The sequence below is a fragment of the Opisthocomus hoazin genome, chromosome Z (assembly GCF_030867145.1).
Source record: "Opisthocomus hoazin isolate bOpiHoa1 chromosome Z, bOpiHoa1.hap1, whole genome shotgun sequence".
Taxonomy (NCBI): domain Eukaryota; kingdom Metazoa; phylum Chordata; class Aves; order Opisthocomiformes; family Opisthocomidae; genus Opisthocomus; species Opisthocomus hoazin.
Genome location: NC_134454.1, coordinates 25,757,802 through 25,785,004, shown reverse-complemented (window position 1 = coordinate 25,785,004; position 27,203 = coordinate 25,757,802). Strand labels below are relative to the sequence as shown.

At 41.7% G+C, this 27,203-nt stretch overlaps 1 protein-coding gene across 1 annotated transcript in view; it reads left to right on the top strand.

Moving 5' to 3' along the window:
• Positions 1 to 23,753, top strand: part of SAXO1 (stabilizer of axonemal microtubules 1) — a 33,624-nt gene extending 9,871 nt beyond the window's left edge. The window contains exons 2-4 of the mRNA XM_009934478.2: positions 15,102 to 15,281; positions 18,403 to 18,605; positions 22,801 to 23,753. Of these exons, the coding sequence (XP_009932780.2) occupies positions 15,102 to 15,281; positions 18,403 to 18,605; positions 22,801 to 23,753 (1,336 nt within the window). The remainder of the gene's footprint in view (positions 1 to 15,101; positions 15,282 to 18,402; positions 18,606 to 22,800) is intronic.
• Positions 23,754 to 27,203: the final 3,450 nt, after the last annotated feature.

Sequence of the window (27,203 nt, the reverse complement as noted above, 5' to 3'; positions counted from 1 at the left end):
TCTCAAGTGAGTCTTCACCTGTGGAAAATTTGGTGTTAGATTGTGTCGGTTAAACTATAGCACACACCACAGACAACAGGGCTGGACTGATCTGCTACAAGCAATGGAAATTCAAGTGTTTTCTTGCTATTATTTTCTTCATTTTGCAGTTTGGTTCCATTAACTGTTGTAAGATCTAAGTTATGTGTAGAGTTTAAAAGGAATATTATGTCAGAAAATTTCAAATTCCATAATCTGAGAGCAACCTTTCCAGATGTATTTATTAAAAAGTAATCATGTCAGTATCAAAATAGTTCATTCATTTGTGACATTTGATTAGCGTAAGATTTGCACTTGCATTTCCGGTAAACACCACTGGTGGGACTTAGAAGTATGTCTGATTACCGCATTTGCATAAGCCAAAAGCCAGGAATGAAGGATGTCCAGTTTCAAAAATTCATGTATATTATTATTATAAATCATATTATGCACACTACTTAGCATTAAAAGGCTGCAGACAGATGTGCGTTCAAAGGGACTGAGTACTTCTCGCTAGCGAGCTAACGGGAGTTCAAGTACCTGCAGTTTAATGCAGTAGTGTAAGGGAGCTTTCAAATGCCAAAGACACAGCGTGTATTTTGCCAGGTTACTCTACAACTCGTGCAAGATGCCTAGTTGTATAATTAGATTGTTTACTAAAAGCAAAATGCAGATCTCCAAAGTGGCCTTCCTTCCTAATACTTGGACACCACTTCTCCCACGCTTCTTTCTTCCCACTTAAGCCCTGGGTGTTCTCTTACCTCTGAGAGCTTTCCCTAATTCACTTCAATCCATTGATATCCCTCTATGCTGTCTATCCTCTTGTCTAAGGCCAGACAGCGCCTTTATTGTCTACTTGCATGGTTCCTCCCCATCCTCGCTCTAAGGACATTTACTCCTTCTAGCCCCCAGCATCTTTCTTGCATCTCTTTACACACCTGACAGCAGCTGCTGCTCTCAGCTTGCAGCTTTTTTCCCTCCACATACCTGACTCCTGTAGAGATTTTTCTGATGGGAAACCTGGAGGAACTGTGTTTTCAATGTGGATGAACAAGGTGTAGCCTCTAGATCCTAGCTGGCTGTTAAAAGGACTGGAGGAGGTCCTTATTGTGCTTACAAATTATTTATGTGCTCACAGACTGCTTCTTCAAAATGGAAAAATCCTGAAGAAAAGCCCCTTCATGTTTCCTACCATTTCCAGAAACTGCTTTGAAAATATTATTGTGCTTTGTCAATTACAGTGCTTAGCAACACTGAGTATAAAGTATTGTGTCAATGTAAAGAGAGTATTCCACAGTCTGGAGTCAGTCTAGGTATTTTATCAGGAGTGCGTGTAGGCTGCATGAAAATTTCCAGAATAATTTGCATTTTTCTGCATAGAAATGACCATATGGGAAGCAATTGTATGCATTAGGAAAAACGGAGCAATTCAAATTCCTATCAGTAGGGTATGCCAGTGATTTAGAAGGTTTGACGATGTGTGTAGAAATAAGAAAGAACACAAAACTGCATGACCATTTTAACACAATATCTCATGAATTTCAGAAAGCAAATCAATCAGGCTGTCAAGAGAAGAAGAACGGGCAGTGAGCGTGGCTTCAGCTCAGTAGGCACAATCCAGCTGACCCACCAATTTTAAATGAAAAACACTGGTAACTTTTGGTAAAGGCAACTGTCAGGGGAGAATTGGGTGGGCTGGCTACTGGGACAGAACCACAGTGGTCAACAATGTATAGTCTAGAACTTCTTCACTGTGCAGGATAGCCGTAGAAGGCAGATACTGATTTCTGAGATTTCTCTTGCCTGACAGAAGCACGGTTTGTAGCGCATCCAAGGACCCCATTCCTCCGGTCTGGTGCAGCATGACAGCACAGACCTCAGGGCAGACGATGCTCACTCTGACCTTCTGATGAATTTGAGCCCTGAAGGGTGGCCTTGTGCACAACATGGAACACCCATGGATGTGACATTTTACTACTTCTCAAGGGGGACTTGTCTTCAGGACGTGTTACCTTCTGTGTTGGATTGTCAGTCATGCTGCCAGTGGCCATGGGTACTTGTGACTTGTGACTACAATTCTCCAATAGCTGTGAGTTTCTCGTAGGTGCTGCTGCTGCACCTGAGTTTTCTACTTTATCTACAGTGGGGCATTTGCTAACTATTTTGGCCAAAATTGAATGCAGTGCTAGGTGATGCTCTGGCTGCTCTGACTTAGCACTTGGTGCCAGGTGCTCTGCCTTGAATGCTTTGGCTTCTGTTCTAGCTATATCGTGCTTATGCGTATGTAATTTCCTAAAGAATAACCTTCACAAGTTAATGCCTTGTAAGAAGTACACAAGTTGTAGGTTTCCAGAAAATATTTTGGCAGTTTTAATTAAAAGAACGTATTTTTTTCCCCAGAACCTAAGAGTGCTTGCTGATTTAGTTAACCTGATTGTAGTTAAAACTAGTATTTAATAACCTACCTAAAGCTTATGAGAGTTTAATTCTATTTTTTGTTGTTACAGTTGCCTAGTTTAGGAACTCTGAAGGCTTCATTTTTTTTCTGCCGAAAGGGCACTAGTATTCAGAGTGTCACAGATAGCTGTTGACAAGCATCTGAAATTCACTCTGTGCAAATTTACCCTCATTAGAATTTGTGTAATCTGGAAGTATCTTAGGTTTCTGTAAAGTTTTTTAGGAAAGCAAGATGAGCAAAAGACCTTAATAAATTCTAGCACCCAGGTTTGCAATATTTAGGCATCACACCATACCCAGAAAGAGTTGGCCAAAGGCAGAACCAGAAACTTTTAACTAAGTAGATGGCCCTTTAATAATACACTGGCTACAAGAGAAAGTATTTCAGGCAGATTTTTTATTTGGTATGTCACTTATCCTTCCGTAACTCTTACTGCTCTTTATTTAAGTGTCCAAAAAAATGGCTCATGACTGAGTAGTTTGACATACTGCAGCCTGGTGCAGGTTGGCATAAAGACTAATATTGCTGGTACTGAAAATAGGTGAGGGGAGCGTACTCTGGAGGCTGGTGTCCCTTGTGAGTGAATGGTTGTAAACTATTTGTTAGTGCATTGGCATGTCTCCAAGCTCTACACTGTCTTTTAAAAAGCTTTCAAATATGGAAGGCAAATTATCTGTGGCAGCAGATTTCAAAAGGAAGATAGGTATCTACATCCCTTAAGTAGCCTTGTAAATAAGTTTCAAGCCTAGAAGGACACCTGATTAACTAGTATGACCTCTTTCATAATGTACTTTTTTGTCTGGTACCTGCATTTAAAGCGATGGTTTGTAACTGAAGAATAACCAGTAGCCTTGATGAAATTTTGTCCTGTTTTCATCTGGGATAAAGTTAATTTTCTGCTGCTGTATTTTGGATTTAGTATAAGAAGGTAATACGCTGATGTTTTCAGTTGTTGCTAATTAATCTTTCCAAGTTTCTCATATTCAGCTAAGGAGCAGGTGTGCAGGAGCTGGGAGGGAGCACAGACAGACAGACAGCCAGGCTGGCCAGTGGAAATATTCCATACCATAGATGTCACACTCAGTTTATGAATGGGGGTTGACCGAGGGCCGGAACCCTTTTCTGTGAGTTCGATCCCTTTTTCTATGAGTTTGATCTTTTCTGTGAGTACAGCCTTTTTCAGTGAGTTCAGTGAGTTCATGAGTTGGGCAAAATCTGCGAGCTCTATGAGTTCCGTGATCACTGCTCAGAGACTGGCTGCACAATCAGTCCTTGGGCAGTGAGAAAAATTGTATTGTGTATAGCTTGGTTTACATGGTCTTTTATTAATTATTGTCATTATTACTTTCTTTGTTGCCGTTTTAAACATCTTTATCTCAATCCATGAGTTTTACTTTTCATCCATTCTCTTCCCATTCCTGGGACCATTGCGTGGTCCTAGTTACTGGCTGCTGGATTAAACCATGACAGTCCTAAACTTGTTGCCCTCTACTTGTAAGAAGGGATAAAATGGTAGCGTTTGTGCAAGCTATATATCTTACCAAAAGAAACTGTTTTTTTCAATTCCATATCTACTTCTGTATATTCTTGATGAGGTTCATGCAAAGAATTTCTGAAGTTCTGGTTGTTCGTTGTGCCTCATGAAATGTATTTTGATAATTGATTAATATTTAAGAAGACCTCAGGGAGATCTATAGAAATGTTCATGATAAATAGAACAGCAACAGTGACTATCAACTGTTACTTGTGCTTTTAGCATTAGCGCATAAATAGCCACATGCAACAGTAATATAGACATCTAATAGAATATTGTGGTAGAAACTGAGCCATATATGCAAGGTTTGTATGTCTCTATATTTTTCTCTTGCCATTCCCACACTTCAGGGGGAAAAAAAAGTAAACAACAAAAAAAAAGGAGATGATAGTAGCTACAACATTGTCCATGGGGCCTATGGTGAACCTACTATTAACAGGCCCAGTTTGACATCAGGTATGTGCATCTGTTTGCAGAAAGTGAGACTGCTCAAAGTTTTCACCAGAAATATACACTTTTTCCACATTTAAGTGAACAGAACCCATCCGAGTTGTCATGGCAGTTATTCTTAGTGATTGTTAGTTATTGTTTTCTTAGGATTAGACAATGGTGACCAATTCAGGATCCAGTTCAAACTTACAACTGGTGGAAGTCTGATAAAACAGAGATGAAAATACAAAAGGCATTTTGCTACAAGAAAGGATGGACTAGGAAATCAATTTGTCCCTGAAAGGGCTGACTGTGTATCTTCTAAGTCTGGAAATATGGAAGCCCATCACCTGCCAGCAGTGAAAAATGACTGATTGTCCATGTTTCCATTTCTGGAAATGGAAAGCTGTTCAGAATTTCAGGATTTCTGACAGCTTGCTCATGGCTGGCATTCTTTTATACAGGGAATAGTTCAACAGGAAACTTAAATTTTTCCTGATGTGTGATTTAATCCATTTGATTTTTTTCCCCATCCAATGTTCTTCACGGCTTAAGAAATTCCATCCTAACAAAGCAAGCTGACTGTCTCTTTTAACAGTTGGCAAAAATATGCCTGCAATGCTCTAAGCTAGATGGACTCTTAGAGCAGCTTATGATCTTTCCGTGCTCTTTGTGTTGTGAGACTGTATTGCCATGTTGCTCACCAGATTTTTCCATTGCACTTCAGGTTGTAAATGTAATACAAAAGTAGAAATAGTGGAAAACTGGAGTTCCCTTTGCATGGGGAGGGACAAATTTAATGTAGGAGTGAGGGAGCCGTTTGTAAATCTTCCTCGCCCCCCTCCTTTCCATTCTTGGCTTGCATTATGCAGAGTATGCTAGAAATGACATAGATTACAGCCAGCAGATGTTAAAGACCTTCTGGCAAAGTTTTATCAGTACTTGTCTTCTGCTTCCTGAAAGCTGGAGCAGTTGGTGAAAACATGCTTTTGGAAATTGTTTTGCAGAAGCCTTCATTCTTACAGACACCAGGCTTGGGTCCTGTTAAAAGAACACAGGACCTTATTTCCCTCTCAAGTATGCCTGTGGTACACCAGTTTAAATCTACTGATTGCAGAGGAACAGCTCCTCACTTCGCTGGTGCAAAAACAAATTTCCCGTTGAATGTATTGCTCCAGGTTCTCTGAACCCATAGCAATTTTTAAAACTCTGTTCAGCTGTCTCATAAAAAAAATTACTGTTTTGCCCTAGTTTCAGTGGAAATAAGTTCCCATTTTTTATAGCAGAAATTAATTGGTGGAGTTATTTTACAAAAAAATAAATATTCTTTCTTACTTGAATTTGAGGACACTGCGCTGTGGTCTGTACATTTACAGATTGCACAGCATCCCACTGCTCTGTCAGGTGAATCATCCAAGCTTATAGAACATGCTAAAGTAGTATAAAATCTGAAGGAAAAACAAGGGCGTAGGCACAGTGAGCAAACTGTGGGGTTGGATTTCCACTCCACCTGCCTTAGAGATTTGTATCGACTCCAGGCCAGGTTTGTGGAAGTGCACGTGAGCCACAGGTTTTGAGGCAAATTTTGAAAAATTGGATGGGATGCTCGGAGGAATCGGAGACTGCTGGGGAGAGAATTTCCCCTTTCTAAAGAAGAGGGTTGCTGTGAGAGAGGGAAGAGTGGGATGTGTGAGCAGAGGGAAGGGACTCAGGCTACTACCACATTGTAGGGAACTCTGTGGAATCATAGGATCATAGAAGATCTCAAGTTGGAAGGGACCCATAAGAACCGTCGAGTCCAACTCCCTGCTCCTCACAGGACTACCTAAAACGAAACTACATGACTAAGAGCATTGTCCAGACACTCCTTGAACTCTGCCAGACTTGGTGCTGTGATGACTTCCCTGGGGACTCTGTTCAAATGACCAGCCACTCTCTCAGAGAAGAACCATTTCCCAGCGTCCAATCTGAACTTCCTCTGATGCAGCTTCATTCCATTTCCTTGTGTCCTTTCGCTGGTCACCAGAGAGAGATGATCAGCAGCTCCTCTGTTACTGCCCCCTTTGAGGAAGTTGTAGACTGTGATGAAGTCACCCCCCAGCCTTCTCTTCTCCAAGCTGAACAAGCCAAATGACCTCAGCTGCTTCTTTTAAGTCTTGCTCTTGAGGCCTTTCACCATCTTGGTCATCCTCCTCTGCACACACTCTAGTAGTCTGATGTCCTTCTAATATTAAGGCACCCAAGACAGAACTCAAGGTGGGTACATAAAATCCTGTCTGATAATCCTGCCTCTCATTTTGTAGAGGTTTCTGTCCTGGCTCTAACCTTTGAGGGAGATACCTGCCGTTAAAGTATGGCTACACAGCATGATTTCCGCTTTAGGCTAGCGTGTCTTTCAAGCAGCAATGGCCACATCATATTTACGGTTGGACAGTTACCACACAGCACTTCTTTAGCGAGTTTGGCGGCAGAGGCTAAGGCAACATGAGCTTGCTGTCATTCACATCAGTGTCCTTTGTCTGCTGAACAAATGGTAACTGAACGTGGCTCCTTCTTTTGAGTCCCTCTTATTGTATTCAGTTTTTGGTAAAAAGAATGTATTGCTGCACTCTTCTGGTGTAGTGCTGGGGCAGGAAGCACAACCTGCAGGGCACATGGCCCAGATACTGATGTAGCCAGAATTCAGCAGCCACTGAATTGAATACAGCCTCCTTTGGCAGCCCCTGTGGAGTCACTTAGACTTGCTTTTGCCTCCACTGGTAGAAATACGACAAAACAAGTTCTGCTTAGTTTTTTTGGAGGTTGTCAGTTAAGTGAGATTCACTGGTAGAAAAGCTTTGAACAAAGATAAAATATTTTCAGTTTTTTTCCTCAAAGAAACCTCGTTGAGCATCTTGCACTGGATGCACAGGAGCTTCTCAAGATCAAATGGGAGGCGTACCATTGCGGCTCTATATAACACCTTCTGTTCTCGTTTTCCAGCATGCTCTGTCTCAGTGGAAGTAAAGGCAACAGCTGTTAATTTAGCACAAAACCACGGGAAACTTTTTCTGTTTGAAATGAATTCACATCTCACAAATGATTAAAAATCTTTATTGTTTAAGCATTCAATTTTACTCTCAAAACCTCCTCTGTCCATGTTTCCTGAGTACTTGTATATCCATTTCACCATTTTCTTTAATGAGAGTTGGATTAGTTTGCATCCAGTTTGTGATAGTTTCTGTGCTACTGTCATGCCTCAGATGGCCTTTTGGACTTACCCGTGCTTTGCAAAGATGTGAAGGAGAGCAACTTTGGATGTCACTGAGAAACTTCTGCACTTTGTTAGACAGCTTAGGTTCCTTTCAGTTTTCACAGATGTTTCAGTTCTCTGCATTATTTCTTTTTTCTCCCCATCACTCAGCTAGACTGCACTTTCCTTCATCTGAGTATACACAGAAAGTTATCAGCTGGAATACGAGCGATTAGGAAAAGTCTAACAGATTTTTTAATTTAGAACTGAAGTCATAAACATCTGAATTAAACATAAATTTTCTTAAATCTTTGTAATGCTTAGATAGCAAGATTTTATCTCAGCTCTCTGTTATGTAGAGGACAAACACGACATCTGTATTCAAAGTAGAAGTCCAGGGGAGTTCAGAATTGGGGAGCTTGGACTGAAGGATTTGCTTTTACTTCACATTTGTAAAAGGATAATATCTCTATTAAGATCTCACATGTTTATGAGTACTGACACAGAATACACTTTGGTTCAACAGCTCATTCATGAGCATGCATGTTTTCCATTTTTTGGCATAACATTGCTATATCCTGGACTTTCAAACAAGTAACGAATGGGCAGCACAGGGGAATGGGTACCTAGCTTTGTTTCCTGTCTGCAGCCAGAAGGCAATTAATTCACCCAGAATAGTGTTACTATGTGCCAGTCCTGACCTCAACATGTGTGGGTGTACTTTATTTTTGAACCCTTCATCCTATCTGCAAGGACTGGTAGCCATCTGTCCAGAAGAACCTCATGACTGTTTTACACTAAGTCATTGTTCACTCTAGATATACTATGTTACTGACATCTGAGATATTATATGATCAGTGTATTTCAGAGTGAGGAAGGATGACACGATTAATCTATACAATCCATTCCCTAACATTTCAACAGGCACACCAGACGTACCGAGATGTCTTCAGTACTCATTCATTCCCTCATTCCTTTCTCTGAGGCCCTTAAGTGCAGTCTTTCTTTTGGCCACTACTCTTGAAGCCTTGGCATTATCTAAGTCAGCAACTTTTGCTGACTCTCTCCAAGTTTCTAATGTAGTTATTTGCATGGAGTTTGTTCCTATATAGAGTGAATATGCAAGCAGAAAACATAATATCTAATAGTGCTTGTCTTCCATACAATCAGCTCTTGACAGTCAGCAGTCTAGAAGGGATGTTGCCTTCATTCGATACCTCCCTATGGAATGACCATTCTTTTAAAGGTGTTGTTTTCCAGTCCATAACAGCCCTGTTAGCCTTTAATACAGTTGAGCCATTCAACAGTAGATTGGAGAAGTTGTCACTGAGTTGTCTCTGTCCCCTTCATCCCAGTTGGAGTTTACTGACCTCGTCTGCATACTAAGCACAGATAGAGCTCATTGGCATCTGTCTGCAGTGATATTACAAGCATCAAAATTCAAGCATCTTGTTTCACATAGAGCAACAACATTGTCTACTAAAACTGGTTAATCTTTGTGGCTTACAGATGAACCCTCTGAGGACTGATATGTAAACCTTAGTTTTTTAGTTATCTGAAATACCTTTCTAGCTTTCTGTCCAATCTCAGATTTGTATCAAGTGTGCACCTCTCCTTGATCTACAGTAGTGCTATACAAGCTAAGATGTAAAAGAAATTGGTATTTGCTCCATCATTGCTGGTTAGGTGCAGTGTGTATGCACGCACAAGGACAGACCTCACTAGGTCTTGTATTAGTAAGTCACAAATGTGCTGAAATCTGAGAGCTCTGAGACTTGCAGTGAGGATGGCATTATAGTACTTCATCACAGGTCTAATTACACTTTAACTGCTCTCTTGAGGAAGAAGGGTATGAAACTTTGTTCTCAGTTGGAGGGCACAGATAAACCGCTGTATTCATTCTGTGAAAATTAAACCCACCACCGCCTAAGTTTAGTATCCCTGGACATAGATATCTACCTGATTCCTGTCAAGAGCATATTCCAATTTCAATGGACACTGTTTCCATGAATAATTTGATAGTTATTGGATTGTTTGGACCTTTCTTTTGCTAATGTCTTGGGTCAGCTGCCAGAAGTAATGCAGCCACAAATGTTTAGTGTGTGCTCTCACCATGACTGCTTCTGGGATCCCTGAAACTGAGTTTTGGCATCAGTTTCTCCATTGTTTGCTGCATTTAGCTAGAATGAGCGAACTCTGACAACATATGAGAGTTACTCAATCTGCATGATTGTCTGGTTTTGCACAGTTTTTTGGGGGTTAAAGATGGCCGGGATCTCTGAGACTTCCTTTCTACATACTATACTTTCTGTTTTAAATTAGTCAATATGAATTCTTACTTTCATTATTTCAAAGAAGGTATGTATGAAAGAGGTAGGTAGATAGTACTTCTTTCTGCAAATTATCTCTTGTAAACCTTCAGGTACTGAAGTACAGGTAAGTCAAAAAAGCTCTCTGAACAGTATAGATAATACCTAAAATAATACCAATGACAACAATTCATGTTCATTAAGGGTTATTTGAGAGGAGATTAGTAAGACTATAGAAAAGATTTTCCTTTCTTGGTTGCACATGTGGAAAACAAGATAAAAAATATGATGAATAAAGGCAACAGTGGCCATGAGGAGAACAGTGAGCTTAATACATAGCCTTGCTCAGAGTTCACTAGGTCACTAAAAAAGGGTGACCGTGATGACTTTGTGCAGCTTTTGAAAGGGGCACAGCAACAATCACATGTAATAGCAAACCCCAGGGTTTTGTGCTCTTCCAGGGTTCTGTCCTCCTTCCAGCTGCCCTGGATTCCCATTGGTGGTATTCTGATTAGGGTGAATTTGGAAGACTGTGCAATGATATGTTTCATTCTTTTGGCACTGAAGAGTACCGTACATCTGCAAATAGATGTTTCTCTTTTGTTAAACTTTTGTGTGAAATAACAGTGAAGACTCGGTGCATGCAAATTTGTTAAACCTCTCTTTCTCTACAGTCAGTTTTATTCATTTTGGGGTGATTACTGATCCATTTGTTCCAGCATTTGGTGAGTGTATGTGTTGGAGAAAAGTGAAGTTTGGCATCCAGAGTTCGGCATTCTGATAGCACACTAAGGAAAAAGCTTCTGAACTGTGTAGAATCTACAGTTAACCTTCCAAGGGTTTCAGATTAATATTATTTGTACTGTTACGACTTTTCTCAAGGGATCTCTTGATTTTATTGTGCGTTTACTTTTTTGTTTCAAAACTGTTCACTGTCTAAAAGCACAACCTTGTTCTTTCCATATGCCCTTGTCCATAATGTGTTTTCATTTTCCTGATAATTTTACCATATTCAATATTTATGTGTGATATACTTTGACACTTTGCATATGGATGCTCTGCTTCCCTTGACAAACATCTAATCCGTCTTCCGTTCTTTTGTAACTCAGTCAGGTAGCTGGGCCTCTAATTGCATCTCCATTGCTTGGAAGAGAAGAGATTTGCACAAATAAAGACTCACCGTTAGTGATTTTCTTTGCAGCCTGACTGTTGGCAATCAATTCCTGCTACTGGAGCCTGCCCCAGTTCTTTAGCACGTTTTTACATCCCTATGGTTGTTTGGACAGCGTCTTCATTCCACCTAAACTAGAGATTTCTGTAATATTGACTTGATCTGACTCTGGAAATTTGAGACAGTACCTGAAGTAGATTATGTGTTTGAGGAGATGTTGCTTTTCCCTGTGACGGTTAGTCTGAGGACCAATTTTTTTATGTAAGGGGAAACGACATTCTCCTGCATGAAAGTTCAGCCATTTCTGAGCCTTATGTTTTTTCTTTCAAGTGGTAATACCATGGCATCCATGACCTCTGTGGACAGTAAGCCACATAACTGGGATAAATTAGTGTTTTAATAATACAACTTTCTTACCATTCCACTTGCATTTCAAGCCCACTGTGATGATCTTTTACTATTAATCACAGACATTTAAAAAATCAGATAAGTCTGAAAGGCTTGTCTTGAGAAACTCATAAATCTTACATGATCCCTCCTCTTCCTACTCTGGAGAAGGCTATATTTTATCTGTAATTTGCAGAGAGTTGTGTTGGTCAGGGAGACTGTGGTGAATGCAGAAATTGAATTAAATCATCTTGAATTCTGGTCCTGAGCCATGGGCTCCAGGTTGTCCTTCCTAGTTTAAACAAATATTTGATGTAAGCTCATAAATTGATCACATTTAATCTCAGCTTCTGCTTAGATGAACCCAACTCCTTTGAAGGCAGGGGACCTGCATTCTTTTTACCCCCAAGAGTCTGCCACTGTTTCACAATTCACAAAAAACCCTATGTGCTTCTTTGTTGTTATATTTTATTACTAATATTGGTCAGGCTAGCTCGATAGACCTCAATCAAATAAAGTATAATTCGCACAAGTGAAAATCAGAGTAGAGTTAGCTAAAAAACCCCAATATCTAAGCAGACAAACATATCAAATGTCAAAATTTACGTTTCATCAGTTTTTAGAAAATAGGGTACAGTTTGACACTGTAATATCGAACAGTTTATACAGTAATTTTAACAGTTTAGCTCTGACATTAAGGTGCTGGCTTGCCGCAGTCATATAGCAGTGATTTCAGTACTGAAGAATCATGTAATTGTTTTATAAATACTCATTGTGCCAGAAGGAGAAGTGAAGTCTAGCAAACCTTGAAGTCTAGCATTGTTCCACCCCTTGTTAAGAGTCGTGCTCTGTTGTTTACATTAATCTCCAGTAAAAAATATTTTCAGGAATAGCTCTCTGGATGCAGAAGTAAAACTTTCATGGTATCATGTATTGGTGGTGCGTTATCACTGATAGTCACTTTCTGCTCTTAGTCTGTCATACAGTGAATGTTACTGTAAAACCTGTGGGCATACCTCACAACTTAGTGCAAAATAATAGGAGACAAAACATCCAGGTTTACTTCTCTGCCCTATCAAGAAGGATTTATTTGTGGAAAAGTGCTTTTCCCAAGAGCTAACTTTACAATATCTCATTCTGTTGTTGTGGGTGCTAGAGTTCAACAAAGCAAGCAGAATTGTACACACGAAGAGTGGGTGAATACTCCAGGTATAAAGCCACCTGTCTTGCCAGACCATGCTCAGGGCTTAACTCCATCCTAGGGCAAAGAACTTGGCAGCCTGGGTCTCCTGCTGTCTGCAGTAGATCCTGGCCTTTTTGCCATGCTGGGCTGCTGAGAAGTCCCCCAGCATTCACGCTGCCAGCAGTGTCTGCAAGGGGAAGAACATAGCTTCCACAAGCAACCATTGCCTGCCTGCTCCTCTGGGGTCTTTGGAGGGGACTTGCATTACCCACCCTTGTCCTGCTGCTCTGCAGGACCCCTCACCTTCCCTGGTGCTGACAGTGCTGCTGGGCAGGTGCAGGACCCTGACATGATGGTGGCCATCGGGATGTGGGTAACAGGTCTGCAGCAGAGAGCCTGCCTGGTATGGGCAGGGACCTGCACAGAGTCTCTGCTCACGTCGCAGGCGAGTCCCTCCAAACCCTGTGTGTGCAGCTGAGCTGTGAGGGGATAGAACTGATGGTATTAGTGATTAGTTTGTTCCTGATCAGCCATTCCTTACTTGCAAAATGCTACTGCTGGCCAGTGTCTGCACCGTATGCAGGACCATGACGAACTACGTAGTATAGCTATTTCCCCCACTCCAGTCTGAGTGCAGTTTTACCATAAAAAACTAACATAAGGGCTTCATCAACACACACCAAAGCCGAGCTGGAGACTAGCTTGCTATGTCACAGACTTTAAGGGAGTAAGGGGAAGAAAGTGCACTTGGGGGTGAAGTGAAGCAGCAGATTTTACGCAGAAAGAATAGCCAGATCATTTTCCTTTGGAGAAGGAGGAATAAATCCTAGGAATGCTGGAAGACCAGAAGTGTGGCCAGAAAGTGTGGGTGCAGCCTGCGTTTGGAAGGTTTTTGTCACAAAATCCATTTCGGCAAGGTCACATGGACCAGTAAGAGTGAGCATGTTATTCTTTTTTTCATTTTCAGGTTTTTCTCTCCTCCAGTTACGTGAAAGCTGGATTTCTATAAGGTTCCTGAGAGAGCGGGCATCTCTTTTCTCTTTTTTATTTTTTTTGAGATTTCCACTCTAAAGTGTTTTCTTCTAATATTTTAACTGGCAGAGATATCTGCCTTACTCCCTGTAAGGACTCCCCTTGGTTCCAAAATCAAAACTTCTCTAAGGCAAAAAAGAATCTACCAGGACTTCTCCTGATTTATAATTTCACAGAAGAATTTGTAATCTGAGTGAGAAAATGGCTTGTCAAAAAGATGCTGAATTTTTTTTGAGAACTCTGGGCCCTGCTTCCCCTCTCGTGCTAGTTTGGAAGATGATTCAGTATATGAAAGTGTACCCTTGAATGTAGACTGGAGGTTATGTGCATAACTTTAGGTAATGAGACATCTACTGATCCTAGATTTCCCAGCAGTTAATTTAACAGGGACTTTTTTAAGTGTAGAAGCCCTTTCAGATGAGTAATTCAGCTCTGGACGAGACATAGCACTGGAGACCATACATCCAGTAGGGAACACTCTGACTGCAGCAGGAATGATATATGAGACATAAAACCAGAGGCCTCCTTGTCTCACAGTAATTCCTGTGGGCTCGTTCCTGAAGTCCTGAATCAGCAACCTTCACACTGACTCTAGTGGGTTTGACTCAAACCAGAAAGGGGCATAAACTGTTGTCTCTGGGAAGAAATCCTAGAGTGGGATTCCAAATCCCTTTTTGATAGGATGAGCCTTGCTCACCCAGCTCTGGCCTGGTCCCGATGTGGAAAGAAGATGGCCAGTAATGATGGACGATCCATGGTGGTGTTTTAGCTTCAGTCAGGAGGGAGCTTTGTCAGAAAATCATTTTTCTGTTACTGTCCTCGTTTGGGTGCACATTATGGACATATCTCATAGTACCCAGACCGAATTGCTTTCAGAGAGAGAGATGGGCAGAGCAGTGCTGCCCGAGTGTGAGTGAACAGAGACCCCCAAACTCTTACCCTTTTGCTCACTTATCTACAAGCTGAATATGTGGGCAAAGTAGGGTAATAAATTTATGATAAATGGAACAAAAGGGACATGAAATAGAGTTTCTAGCCCAGAACATTATGGCGGACTTGGCTGTATCTCAAATTAACTTGCTTTTTTCTTCATCTAGGTGAACTTGTTTTTCTTAGGCTGTTTTTGTTTGCTTCACGGACATTTTTGACTGCAGGTTATCTTAGTAGATAGAAATAACCCTTTCTTTGTGCGAGTTATGCTTTTGCACACTAAATAATCAAGGCTGAAACAGTCTTTGCAATGCTTACTTATCCACTATTTTGTAGTTGCAGTCTGCCTATATGATAAGGTATTATTCATCAACTACCTGTGAATCACAAACTCCTGTGCTATTTTTCTCCATTGCAGATATCACCGTTGTCCACATCTTCACACCAGGCCTTATGACGAGAGTGAGAAATCATGCATGTTATCAGAGTACATGGAACAATACCCCCTTTATCCTGCCACTCTTCCCAGAGGCTCATTTAAGCCGAAGGAAGCATACAAGACGGCGCAGATACCCATGGATGGCATCTCAACTACAAAGTATGAAAAGTACTGAGAGTGAGGACTGTGACTTACATAACGTGTGTGAGAGAGATATGTAACAGAGAAAAATGATCGGTTTTCACAAGGGGAGCCTGAAAAGAGCAGTGTTGTTGTACAAACACTCATGAGGGCTCTCTGAAGCAAGGATGAAGGTCTGAGGCCAGCTATTGTAGTGGAGGCAAGCAGCTATTTTTCTTGCACTTCCTGGAGGTTGAGTTGTGATCTGATCAGATCCTACAGCATGGGCTGTAGGAGCACAGTAATGGTCTTGTCTTTTGCTCAATTTCCATTTCGGGAAGGCTTCTGGGAAACCAGCAGAGATGTTGTCTGGGAAAGTATGGATGGTAGAGATGTAATTTTCTTTTGTTCTGTGTTTTGTGTGTGTTGTAGTCTTGCTGTGGCTCTGCTGCCCCTCCCCCCGCTGGGGTGCGGAGGAGAATGGAAAGAAAGAGGCAGAAACTGGTGGGTCGGGATAAGGGCAGTTTAACAGAACAGCAAACAAAGGGAACAGTAACAACAACGATACAGATAAGGAGTATACACAAAACAAAACAGCAGAATACAGAGAGCAACTCTCACCACCCGCTGCCACCACGTGCTCCCGAGCCGCAAGTGAGTTCCCGTCGCCCAGCTCCCCCCCACCGGAACCCCACATGACGGCACATGGTATGGAATACCCTGCTCTGTTTGGCCAGGTGGGGTCAGCCCACCCAGCTGTGGAGTCCCTTCCTGGCTTCTGGTGAGAATTAACCCTGTCCTGGCCGAAACCAGGACATTATCCCCCCCTTATTCCATACCATCTACGTCATGCCCAGGTCCCCCATGGTCCAGCTGATCACCACCACTTCTCCTGTCTCCAGATATCATTCCCTTAGTCCATGGATCATCACTCTGAAGTGTCCGTTGAGTTCATTTAATCCATGACTTTGGGCTCCATCTGTTGTAACGGTCGTCCGTGGCAGGAGAGGTGATGTGTGGTGATGGGCGGTCACTTGCTGCATCCGGAGCTCACGGCTAATATATCTGGTGCGGCCCATGCCCACAGTCTGCAGGCTGGAGATGTCGATCTTGATAAAGTTGCTGGGTGCCAGTTGTTGAAAACCAGGTCCAGTTCCATCATCGCTGTGCTCTGCTAGGTTTCATCAAAAAGTCCATCCTTCTTTAATCTGGGTGATACTTACTATGATACTACTGGTATAACAATTATAACAGTGATAACATCCTTGCTCAGACAAGGCTAGTGATTCCCACAGTAACTGTTACTCCTGGACTTTATTGCAACTTCTGAAAATCAGACTCGTAAGAAAGTGCAGAAAGTATTTATGTTTGCTACTTCAGAGCATACACTCTACCAAATACATAAAAATTGCCTCCGCTTGCAAGCCGAGAAAACACAGAGCGTGAGCAGTTAGCCGTCCGATTGCAAGTCTTGCTGCCCTCTGGGAAACACCGGTAAGAAAATAGACCCGGCGTGAAAGTACCAAGGCCTAGTGGAAAAGTGTCACCACGTATTAGAGGGCTGCTAAAAACTCTGGTTTTATGTGGCTAAACTCAGGAGAGAATAAATTGATGGAGTGTATGAGAAGAACTGCAGGGATTGTGAGGCCAGCAAACACTGAGCTGTCACCAGTCTTCTCTAATAACACTTTGCTGAGTGTTAGGTGTCATATTGCAACAGCAAGTCCCTTTGATAAAGTTTGGCTGTACCAGGTAGTGCCATTTTTCATGGCGTCTTGGATGCAGGTTGCCACTGATTTGTCGGCAGATCAGTCCCTCCTTTGTAATCTCCACTACAGGTTCTGTTGTGTTGCAGTAGTCTGGGTGGGAAAAGGTACTCCCACTGCCAGAAAACCCTTGATCACACTGGTGGAGAATTGCCTGCCTGCGATCTGTTACTTGCCTCTGGTGCAGTCTTGGCTATTTCAAATGCAGGATTGTGCAGCAAACTGTGAGTGGCTTGGGAAAGACCCTCTCTGCTACCGAGCTCTCCCTCTGCTGAGGATGCTGCATGCCTATTGTATTCCTGCTTGTCTTTTCTTGGACTCTCTTAAAAAACAATTGGCTTTACATTGCTGATGAAAGTGTACCAAGGGCCTACAACATGTGTGACATCTACAGAAGTATTTCTTGATACTCTTGGATATTTTTTTAAACTTCTGGATTTCTTTTTTTGCTCCTATTTTACTACTTTGCAATGTGAATTCTCTTCCCTTCTGCTCCACACAGACTTTTGAGAACCTCGTTTATTTGCTAAAATATGTAACTAATACAGTATATTCAGAGGCTCAGGCTCTTGCCCACCCAGCATTGGTCCAGATGCAAAGTGCAAGATTAATATTAGGATAGCTCCTGTGCTGACCTTTTCTCCTGGCCAGCTGCCAAAGTTGTGAACAGATCTGCACACCAGTGGAAAAGTATTCTGAAATTAGAGACTGAATTTGCTGCTGCCAGGCAGCAAATGCTCTGCCCTGTACCAAAGGAAAAGCACAGTGCAACAGGTTCACGTTAGTGAATGTTGGATGGTGATGGTGTTTTCTTCTCCAACTTGTTTCCATAATGTTCTGTTGCAGTAAAGTAACTCTACTCCAGTATTTAAAAATAGCTCCTTTACAATGGCACTTGAGAAAAAGCTAACTGTCTGACCATGCTGATGTTTCTTTTGTGGGCTGGTGCTTTGCTGTGAAACTGTTTTGTTGCTGTCTCCCCATCCTGGGCTGAACTGCTGAGCAGTGTATTGTCTGGGAAGGCTGTTGTTGACTCTCTCGTGTTTCCAATACACACTAGATACCCTGCTATAATTCTTGGGCTTTTAAAAGGAGTTACGTCTTATGATGTAACTCCACTGTAGAACAGAGATAGCTTTGTATAAGGCCATTAACCTCACTGGGTGGAGAGAAGGGGGGACCTGGCCTGCCTGAGGTTGTCCAGAGCTGCCTCAGTTCCTTTTTCAGAGTCCGGATTTCTAAATGTGAAAGCCTTGTGTATTTCATTAACTGGTTGTATCCTATCCAGATTTTTTTTGGCTGTGGAGGTAAGGGAAAGTATTAATTTCTTTATGTGTGCAGAAAAAAGAGTATGATTTTTTCCTTAAAAGATATAATGAAATTATTCTTCACAGGAGAGATTACATGGCTCATGAAGTGTTGCCACAGAAACTTAAACCATCTGAAAATTATATCAAGAGTGATGAGCGTATGGATTTGACTTCCACTTATAAACAAGATTATAATTTCTACCCTGTCTCTCAAGTACCTCCATGCCTCCCCTCTGTGACAAGACACATCTGCAGTGCCAAGATGGACACAACAACCACCTATAAAGGTAAGTGCTCTTGCATCTTCTTTCAGGACTTCACTAGTAGCTTCATTTTTCAAGAAGACAGATCGAAATAGCATGCAGTTGTTCTGTCTTTGTGTGCCAACAAGCTGTGCAAGAACAACACAGACACAAATTGCTGGGAATACAGCCCCGCATTAATGCTAGCATTGGGATCTCTCTATATTCACCTCTTTTGCATGTCTGACAGGCCTAAAGGCATCCTAGGTAGAAGCAGGTCCATGTGAAGTTCTGCAAGTGGTCCCAACAGCAGCATCTTCAGGATATAGTGAACATACTCTTGCTACGGTCCACAAGCACTGGTGGACCATAGACTGCAGGGCTGGTCCACACATTCAGTGGCTCAAACACATTGAAAATATGTAGAATTTGCTAGGTGTGAGCAGGTCCATGAAGCATGGGACCCTTTTTGTGTGTGCTGCAGAGTTAGTCTGTGGATGTGCAAGAGACATTTACAGGAATTACGAACACACAGAAATTCCACACAAACATCCAAAGCACTCAAGCTCTACTCCTGGTAATTCAGGTGAACTGTGCATCTAACTATGCCCTTGTTTCTCGGTAGCGGTAACTTGGTGTAGGTGGTTTGTCTTTGTGGCAGCTTTGTTCCTTCCTCTGCACCAGCAGGAATTCTCTTCTGCGTGGGCTGGCAGAAAACTTTCAGTTACACAGTTGCAGTAACTGTGCTAGTTTTAGTAGGAAGTCATAAGCAGAGAACCAGAGGATATTGCCTCCCATCTGCACAGCTAGCAGCTAGCGAACATTGTTAGGCAGATAGCTAGCATTTGTGTATTTCTTAAAATAGTTTTAAATTATTTTGCTAAATTTTAATTTTTATTATGCTGTGCAAATATAAATGGTGCTGGCGTTGTCGCAGTGTACACAATTTTTTTTTCCTTAAAATTCCACGTGATGAAGTTAGAAAATAAAAGATATGTGCATGCAGTGTTGAGATTACGCAGCTGAAATGACTGAAAGTTAGATTTTCGTGCATCTGCTTGTTTGCAATGGCACAAACTGGACTTTTTACATTAAGCACACAGGAAATACTGTCCATTTATAATGCCTTGAGTCTTGAAAAGTATCACCCACAGATGCAAAATACCCATGCTTACACAATTTTAACCACTTTGTTTTGCATAGGCAATGTCACCAGATGGTATTCATTGGAATAGCTTCAGTAAAGCCAATAAAAAAGGCTGCTTTGCGCAAGCAGAGGATCTTTCCTTCTGTGTTTAGATATCCTTAAATTCTCTGTATCTGAACCACATGTGTATCTTTGTCTTTTATCAGTGTTTAGGTCAGCACCTAAACTGTTACTCCAGAGCTCTAATAAAAAGTATCACAGCCACATTTGGTTGTAATTTGCAGTACTTTTGAACTGCAAATGGAAATCTTCATCCAAACCTTGTGAAAGATCAAGTTGCATGCTGGATCAATTCACTTTTAAAGGCCCACAAAAAATACAAGCTTTCATTGTGCTGTTCTCTAAGCATTGCTAGGTTTTACTGATCACTACACAAGTGAGAAATTTTGAAACATGCTATTCAATTAATTATCATAATTTAAATATTTAAGCAACATATGAAACAGTACTGCATTGGTATTAAATTACCATTCCTACTGTATTGTCATACTCCTTTGCACTAAACACACCATATCCCCAATGACACTGTAGGTTTAAGATTAAGCTATTACATATCACATTTAATGTTAGATGACTTTGCAGCTTCAGGTTTCAAAATTCTCATCTCCTCCAAGCTACACACATAGCTGTTTCTATCCATCTGCAGGTACTTAATCTAATTTTAGTTTTGTGTTGCTTGGTTATAGTGAGATGTGCCTAACCCTCCAATAACATATGGTTCATATCCTCCTTTCCCTCCTGTACCCCCTAATGTTTTCAAGATTGTGCTACATGGGAAACTATTAATATCTATGGGAGAAGAATTAGAGTTACAATAAAATTGTAACATATTTTGAAGGAATAGTAGCACTGCTGGCTTACACTAAGTAAAATAAATTCATAATGCCTATGAGGTCTCAGAATGTGTAGAACTTGTAAATTTTTAAAATTGAAGACAGATGGGCTTGCTTGTCATATTTTGAACAGGTTGCAAAGGCTATGGTTATGTCCAAAATGCATAGACTATTTCCCAGCAAAGACGATGGGAGAACCTGTAAAGTTTTCTGGTAACTCTTGTTTGGACTCTGAAATGTCAGATCTCTGAACGAGCCCTTGCTTAGAGATGGGCTGAATCTCCTTAGCTTCTCACTTTTTGACATTTTATTAATATATTCCCTGTAGTGATATATGTTCATATATGCTTGTGGTTCACACTGCTGGACCATCTCTTTTACATCAGGAAAATGATGTACCCTAGGCACAGGCACAAGGTCAGCATCCCACCAAAGTGGTGGTGCCTGTTTATCTCCTATTCCCCCAGAGAAACAGGAGCACCTGGGGCATTTAAACACCTCTGGCACTAGCAAGGCACACAGCCCAGGCTTCAGTGGCACCAACAGCGGCAAATGAATGTCTGTGCTGGTGCATGCAGGCAGGCCCGTGTTCTCAGCTGAGTACACTAATTAGCAGCATGAGAGCAGCTCTGTAGCCAAGGGCCAGGGTGCTCCCTGGGAGGTGCACGGCATTTCTGGCTGCTGCTTCCTCCCTTGTGCCAGGGCAGAGCAACTTGGTTTGAATCAGAAGGGCTTTAAATGGACACCTAATTGGGGCAAAATGTTACTTTTTTTTCGGTCAGCTTCACACTGTAATGAACACATCCTTTGTGTAATTGTGTTTGTGCAGTACTATAGCCACTGCCATTCAAAAGGAATAACTCTGTTTGGACTGGAGAGTTCAAATATCCTGATACCTAATCGCATCATTTACTCTCTAGTACTTTGAAATCCAGACTTCCTTCCTGTGCATAGTCAGCTGGAAGCTTATTTGCCTCATGACTCGCAATGTGGTTTGAAAGCAGTGAAAATTAAAAAAAAAAAAGACTTGGGTTAGCTCCAAGACTATTTCATTTCAACTTCCTACCAGTAACCTTAATGCTGTCTAGGGGAAGTTGCATGAGATTGCTAGGAAGTGAAAAATCAATGGTCTTGCGGTTGCAGCACTGGTCAGAGGGTTAGGCGGCTTTGCAATGGAGTTCTAATGTGAAAGAGTGCAAATCTTTTTAAGCCTCGGTTCCTCATTTTTTTTCCTGGTATCCTGCCGAGGAAGGAAGATAGGAATGTCTCTAAAATGTCACCTAAAATGCTTTCTAAGTCATGAATTTGGATAGCAAGACTTATGGAGTATGGACAATTTCTGCTATATGATTCAATGCTTCAGATCAGTGTAAGCTTGGTCTGAAAATTCCAGCACACAGTTTCTCTAAAAAGGAAGAACAGGAGAAAGAAAGAGTTACAAGCTCCTTCTTGTTTCCTGCTTGTGCTGACAGCAGGCGTACCACAGAGAGCAAAGCCAAGAGCCGAGGAGATGCGACACAGCACAGCTTGCTGACACGAAGATGAGCTGCAAAACCCTTAACTTAGCAAACAGTAGGCAACATCACATCTGTGCAACTGAGAAACCAGTTCATTCCCAAATGAGAATGTACAGAGAGGAAGGGTGGCTCTGCAACTTGACCTTTAAAGTGTGATGGTGGACACCTAAGTGTCCTTGCCACAGAGATATGGGAGGAGACACCTGAATAGCCTTCTGCAGACATAGACATGCTCTGCCTGTTCTCTGAGGAAGCCACAACATAGCTGCAGGAAGGTAAATGAAGGAGGTTCGAGTCAGTGCCATGATACTCAACTTTCATGATCTCTGGTTGTCTGAGCATGAGGACAGCACCCACTCAGTCACCTGCAGAAAATGTCTCTGCAAGACTGAGAATGTAATTTAATGCTCCGTCATGATATTTCACTGTCTCTGTAGGTATGGGTGGGTACACGACTATTTTAATTCCATTTTCTGTATAGATGCTAAGCATTTCCAGGGTTAGCACACTAGTGTATAATGTGTACTACAGCAGCTCTTTTAATAGGATTTGTCAATCATTACAACATCAACAAATATTTATTACAATAGAAAATGTAATAATCAAAATGTAATAAGGTATATGTCTAAACTCATGAAGGAACTTCCTTCGAGCACTGAGATAGGATTCCACTTCTGTTTCAGATGACTATGTGCTGTGGAATGAACTGAAGACAGAGCTGATCAGACCAAATGACAGGTTTCGCCCGACAGAAGAAAAATTTGACTACAGAACCATTGCCCAGGATGACTATCTCTACAGGGGGCCGGTTGCCACTCATAGCTGCAAACCTCTGAATCAGGTCCAGAAAAGTAAGGCTCCCTTTGATGATACAACCAGCTATAGAGTGAATTATGTGCCACATCCTCTGCAGAAATGTCTTGCCTGTAGATGTGAGACATACAAGGCCAGCAAGGTCCCATTTGATGGCCTCACTACCCACAAAGTTTCTTACAAGGGGCTGGCTGGTCAGCCAGCCAAGCTGGCAAAACCATACCAGCCGAAGGTTCCCTGTGATCTTCCGTTTTCCTCTACAACTGAGTTTCAGGAAAAATACCAAGCTTGGCCACGGCCTCCTGTATTCACCAAAAAACCTCGTGTATATCTTCCTTCTCTAGAGAAAATGGACCTTCACACCACTACTCAGATACATTACAAGCACCCAAATGGCAAGCCAGCCAATATGTGTCGACCTTTCGTGCAGTTCAAAAAAGGTACTAAGCCATTCAATAGCTCTTCTGTAATGAAGGAAGACTATAAGCCTTGGCTGTGCAAGAGAGTAGAACCTATCACTCATGCTCCAGAGCTGACTTTGCCAGCAAAACCAATGGATTGCTTGACTACCTTTCAGACCCATTATGTGCCTCATCCACTCACAGTTACGAAAAGCTATAAACCTGGCTGGTCGGGCCCAAAGCATCACACTCCGCTAGATGCTAAAACAGTCTATGCTACCACCTACACACCAAAGGGCATTGTTAGATGTCTGGCCTCTTACAAACACCCACCAGGTTACATCTTCAAGGGAATCGATGCTGAAGGTCACAGTCTCTATATCCCTGCTTCCAAGAGTGAGAGCCTACAAGGTGGACACTGAAGGAAAAAAAGAGTGAATGTTGCCTTCTTGGAAATGGATTCAAAGAGCAGGGCCTCAGGGAGCTACAAATGATAGCTTGACTTTTTTTGTAACCTTCTGTCAAACCAATCACTGATTTAATATTTGGAGAGCTCTTAAAATAAACTTAATTCCCAGGCATGGTTTTATTCTGTATCATTTGCACAAATGAAAAAAGTAAAATCTAGGGAAAAGACACTATGATACTTGTTTCTCTGTATTTTTTTTTCTTTTTCCCACCGAAGTCTTGCTCTTTAATTGAGAGAGAAAACCTCCTCCTGAGATATTAAAAGTGAAATCTTGTAGTAACATACATTATTATTAGCGTAATGGGGGTTCAGTCGCATCCATAATGACAGCGGTAGAACAGCCTCTTCAGATCAATTACATGCTGTGAAGTCACACTTAAAAGTCACAGCTGGATAACAAAGTCTGAAATCTGGCCTTATCAGTCACCCCCATGAAAGACATGTAGAAAAGGTACAATTACTGAATAAATATTATTGAAAATTGCTCCTTCATTAATTGTGCCACCGTGCTGCCCAGAGCTAGGCTATCAGATGTGAGGATGTCATGCCAAAGATGCCACTCCAGGCTGACAAATTAAAAGGGAAGCTTTTCAGTAAAAGCTCTTCACTGCAGGATGCAGACAGGGTACCAAAATTGTCCAAGGGTTGAAATTGTCGTGTGTTGCTACAGTTCAGCCAGCAGCTGGAGTTGTATTATCTTTTGGATAAGGCCAATATTAAGCTCCTGACCAGAACTGTTCATTTCTGTGTCCAAGGTGCTTTTCTGTAGGCTTACAAGTGTTACATTAGCACTATGAAACATACTGGCTTCTTAAGCATATTCTACATTCCTAAATCCCCCTCTCCCTTACTCCTGGCAGCTCTGGCAGTTTGCTTAGTATTTAGCTCCAATGCCAAGTAGAGCTGTTGCATGCTGGAGGAAAGACTTGTGTCTCACCATCGAAGCGGCTGTGTTTAAAGAGGAAGTGGAAGACAATTTTCTGTATAAACATACTTTGAAACTTTTGAAAAGCTTTGAAACCTGTTGGGATAGAAGTCTTCCATAAGTGCTTGCAAGCTAAAGCCAAACACATTCCCCATCTGGAAATGTGAATGCTTAACCCTGAGGTTGGGAAGCCACTGGAACCACCGCCCTAGAAGCACAGTGGCTCTGCATAATTTCAAGTCCTTAAATCAGTCTTAGAGGCCTTTTCTAAGCATATGCTGTAGTTCAATGAAAAATTATGTGCTTGCAGTGGGAACAACTAGGGAAGTCCCTACAGATTACATTATAAAAAAGGGCCAAACACTGTAGTCATTGATGGCTCCACAGAGCCTTCAGAAATTCAGGAATCTGTAAAATATTTATTCACCTGTATTGATCTAGAGTATGTTTGGCATTTTTTTCAGCTCCTGCTATCTTAGCAGCCTTCTTGAACCTTGATGTCTTTAACGTTGAGCTTTGAGAGGGAAATATTTTTTCTTACCCATGTCTTTTTAGTCATTTTTCTGATTTTATTTTTCAGCCTATAATTCTGTCAATTCTGAAACAGAGTTTATATGAAAGAAACAGCTGGGGCTTGTGACTGCAGAAGAGATTGTTCTTTTATTCACGAAAGCTCCTGAACTGTTCTTTCAACTCTGGTATAAGACTGGCAGCAAATGCAGAGCCAGCAGTGTCTAGTGTGTAAATCTATCTTTATTACAGGTTTGTGGGGTTTTTTGCTATATGGAAGTTAGTCTTATCAAAATGAATAGCAATGCAATATGTTACTTAGCATGGGTAATTGCTGGATTTTGAACATTAACAACAGAGGTCTTGATTTTACAAGCAGTGGACCAGCTTACAGCAGCATCAAACAGATACGGCTTGTTTCATTCCAATACTTTCACAGCATGAGACAAAGGTTGGTGTTTTTTTCCTGACTTGTACCTGAATGTATAAAAAACTTCTTAAAATCAGTATATGATAACACTAAGGAACAATGTGGGTTCACTTGAATGATGAAAGGTGTGGTTCCATGGAAGTTAAAGCTGATTAAAGCTTGGGCTTCTGTGGTCTCACCCTTCACTCCACCTGCAGCTGCATGTTTCCCGTGTTGTCCATCTTTCTGGTAGCAACATTAGCGCTATCTGACTGCATCATGGGCTAGATCAGGAGACTGACCTGGCTGAAGGCAAATCAGTGTCTTAGTCATCTTAAGACCCATTTACTTTATTTTCCTGAACCAGTGCACCACACAGTTGCACAGTCACCAACCTAGATGTGGGAGGTCAGTGCAGAAAGAAACACGTGTCTCAGGTAGCCCAGACTTGGCTTGGTTGGAGCTGCTGTGGAAGTGCATCCCCCACTCCCAAACAAGTTGTTCAATGCCTCCTAACTTGGTGTTGCCCTGAAGCAGAGCCTTTGTGTGCTGCCTGACCTCCCTTGGCAGAATGATTTCTTTGACCCTGTCTCTGTCGGCCTCCTCAACTTCAGCCGAGGGGAGTGCTGATCACAAGGTGAGCCTGTCCATTGCATGGACAGGGCTGTGTTTCTGCTCCTCCTGGCCTCCTGTGCAGGCAGCAGTCCTCCCTTTGCTCTGTGATGCAGTTACAGTAAAGCAACGTCTTTCCAGCCTGTAGTTTAATTTTGATTAAAATGGGCAATGTCATTAGAAAATCAGCATAAGAGAAAATTATAATTTGGGGGAGAATTGAGGTGCTTAACACAGAAAATAAAGATGGGCTGCACTGCAGTACACAAGATTTGGTTACTCTTCTCTCACAGGGGATAAAGATGAGCAGACATTAGTTTTACTTTATATTTGTGCCAATTAAACTTAACTTTTTCTTAGAGTGGTCACAGTCTCAGAAAGAAGGAAGTGCAAGGACGAGTACAAGTTAGAACCCCTGAAAAAGAGCTTAAAAGGTCACTGAATTGCACCACATGTTTGTGTAATTGTTTTTGAAGTTACTTACAGAAGGAGGAAAATGAAACTACACTTGTGTGCATGGCAGAACTAGATGCTACTGCTAGATGAATTAGCACTTGTTCTGAAGCCTCTCAGATGCTTTATAGTGATCTTGCCTGTTTTGTGGGATGAGTGAAAAAAATACTACCTGTCCAGTGTCGGAAGCAGCCTTGAGGAGCTCATGAAACTTGCACTCACGGTGCAGCACAAGACAGCACTTGTCACTCCCTGAACAAATGGGAAGAAAGAGGGGAGTCAGCTGTAATCAACATCCTACTTTATTCATTGGTACTTTTGAAGAGCAGATAATGGCATGGATACCTGAACACTGGCCTAAGTATAAAGGCTACTATCAAAAAGTGTTTCAAAAGCCTAAATGTAATGATGAAAGCAAGGGTCTTGATCTTTGCCAGGGTTGAGTAAGCCAGGGCTACTGATCTCAGGGCAAAGCACAATCTGTTAGGCCAAGT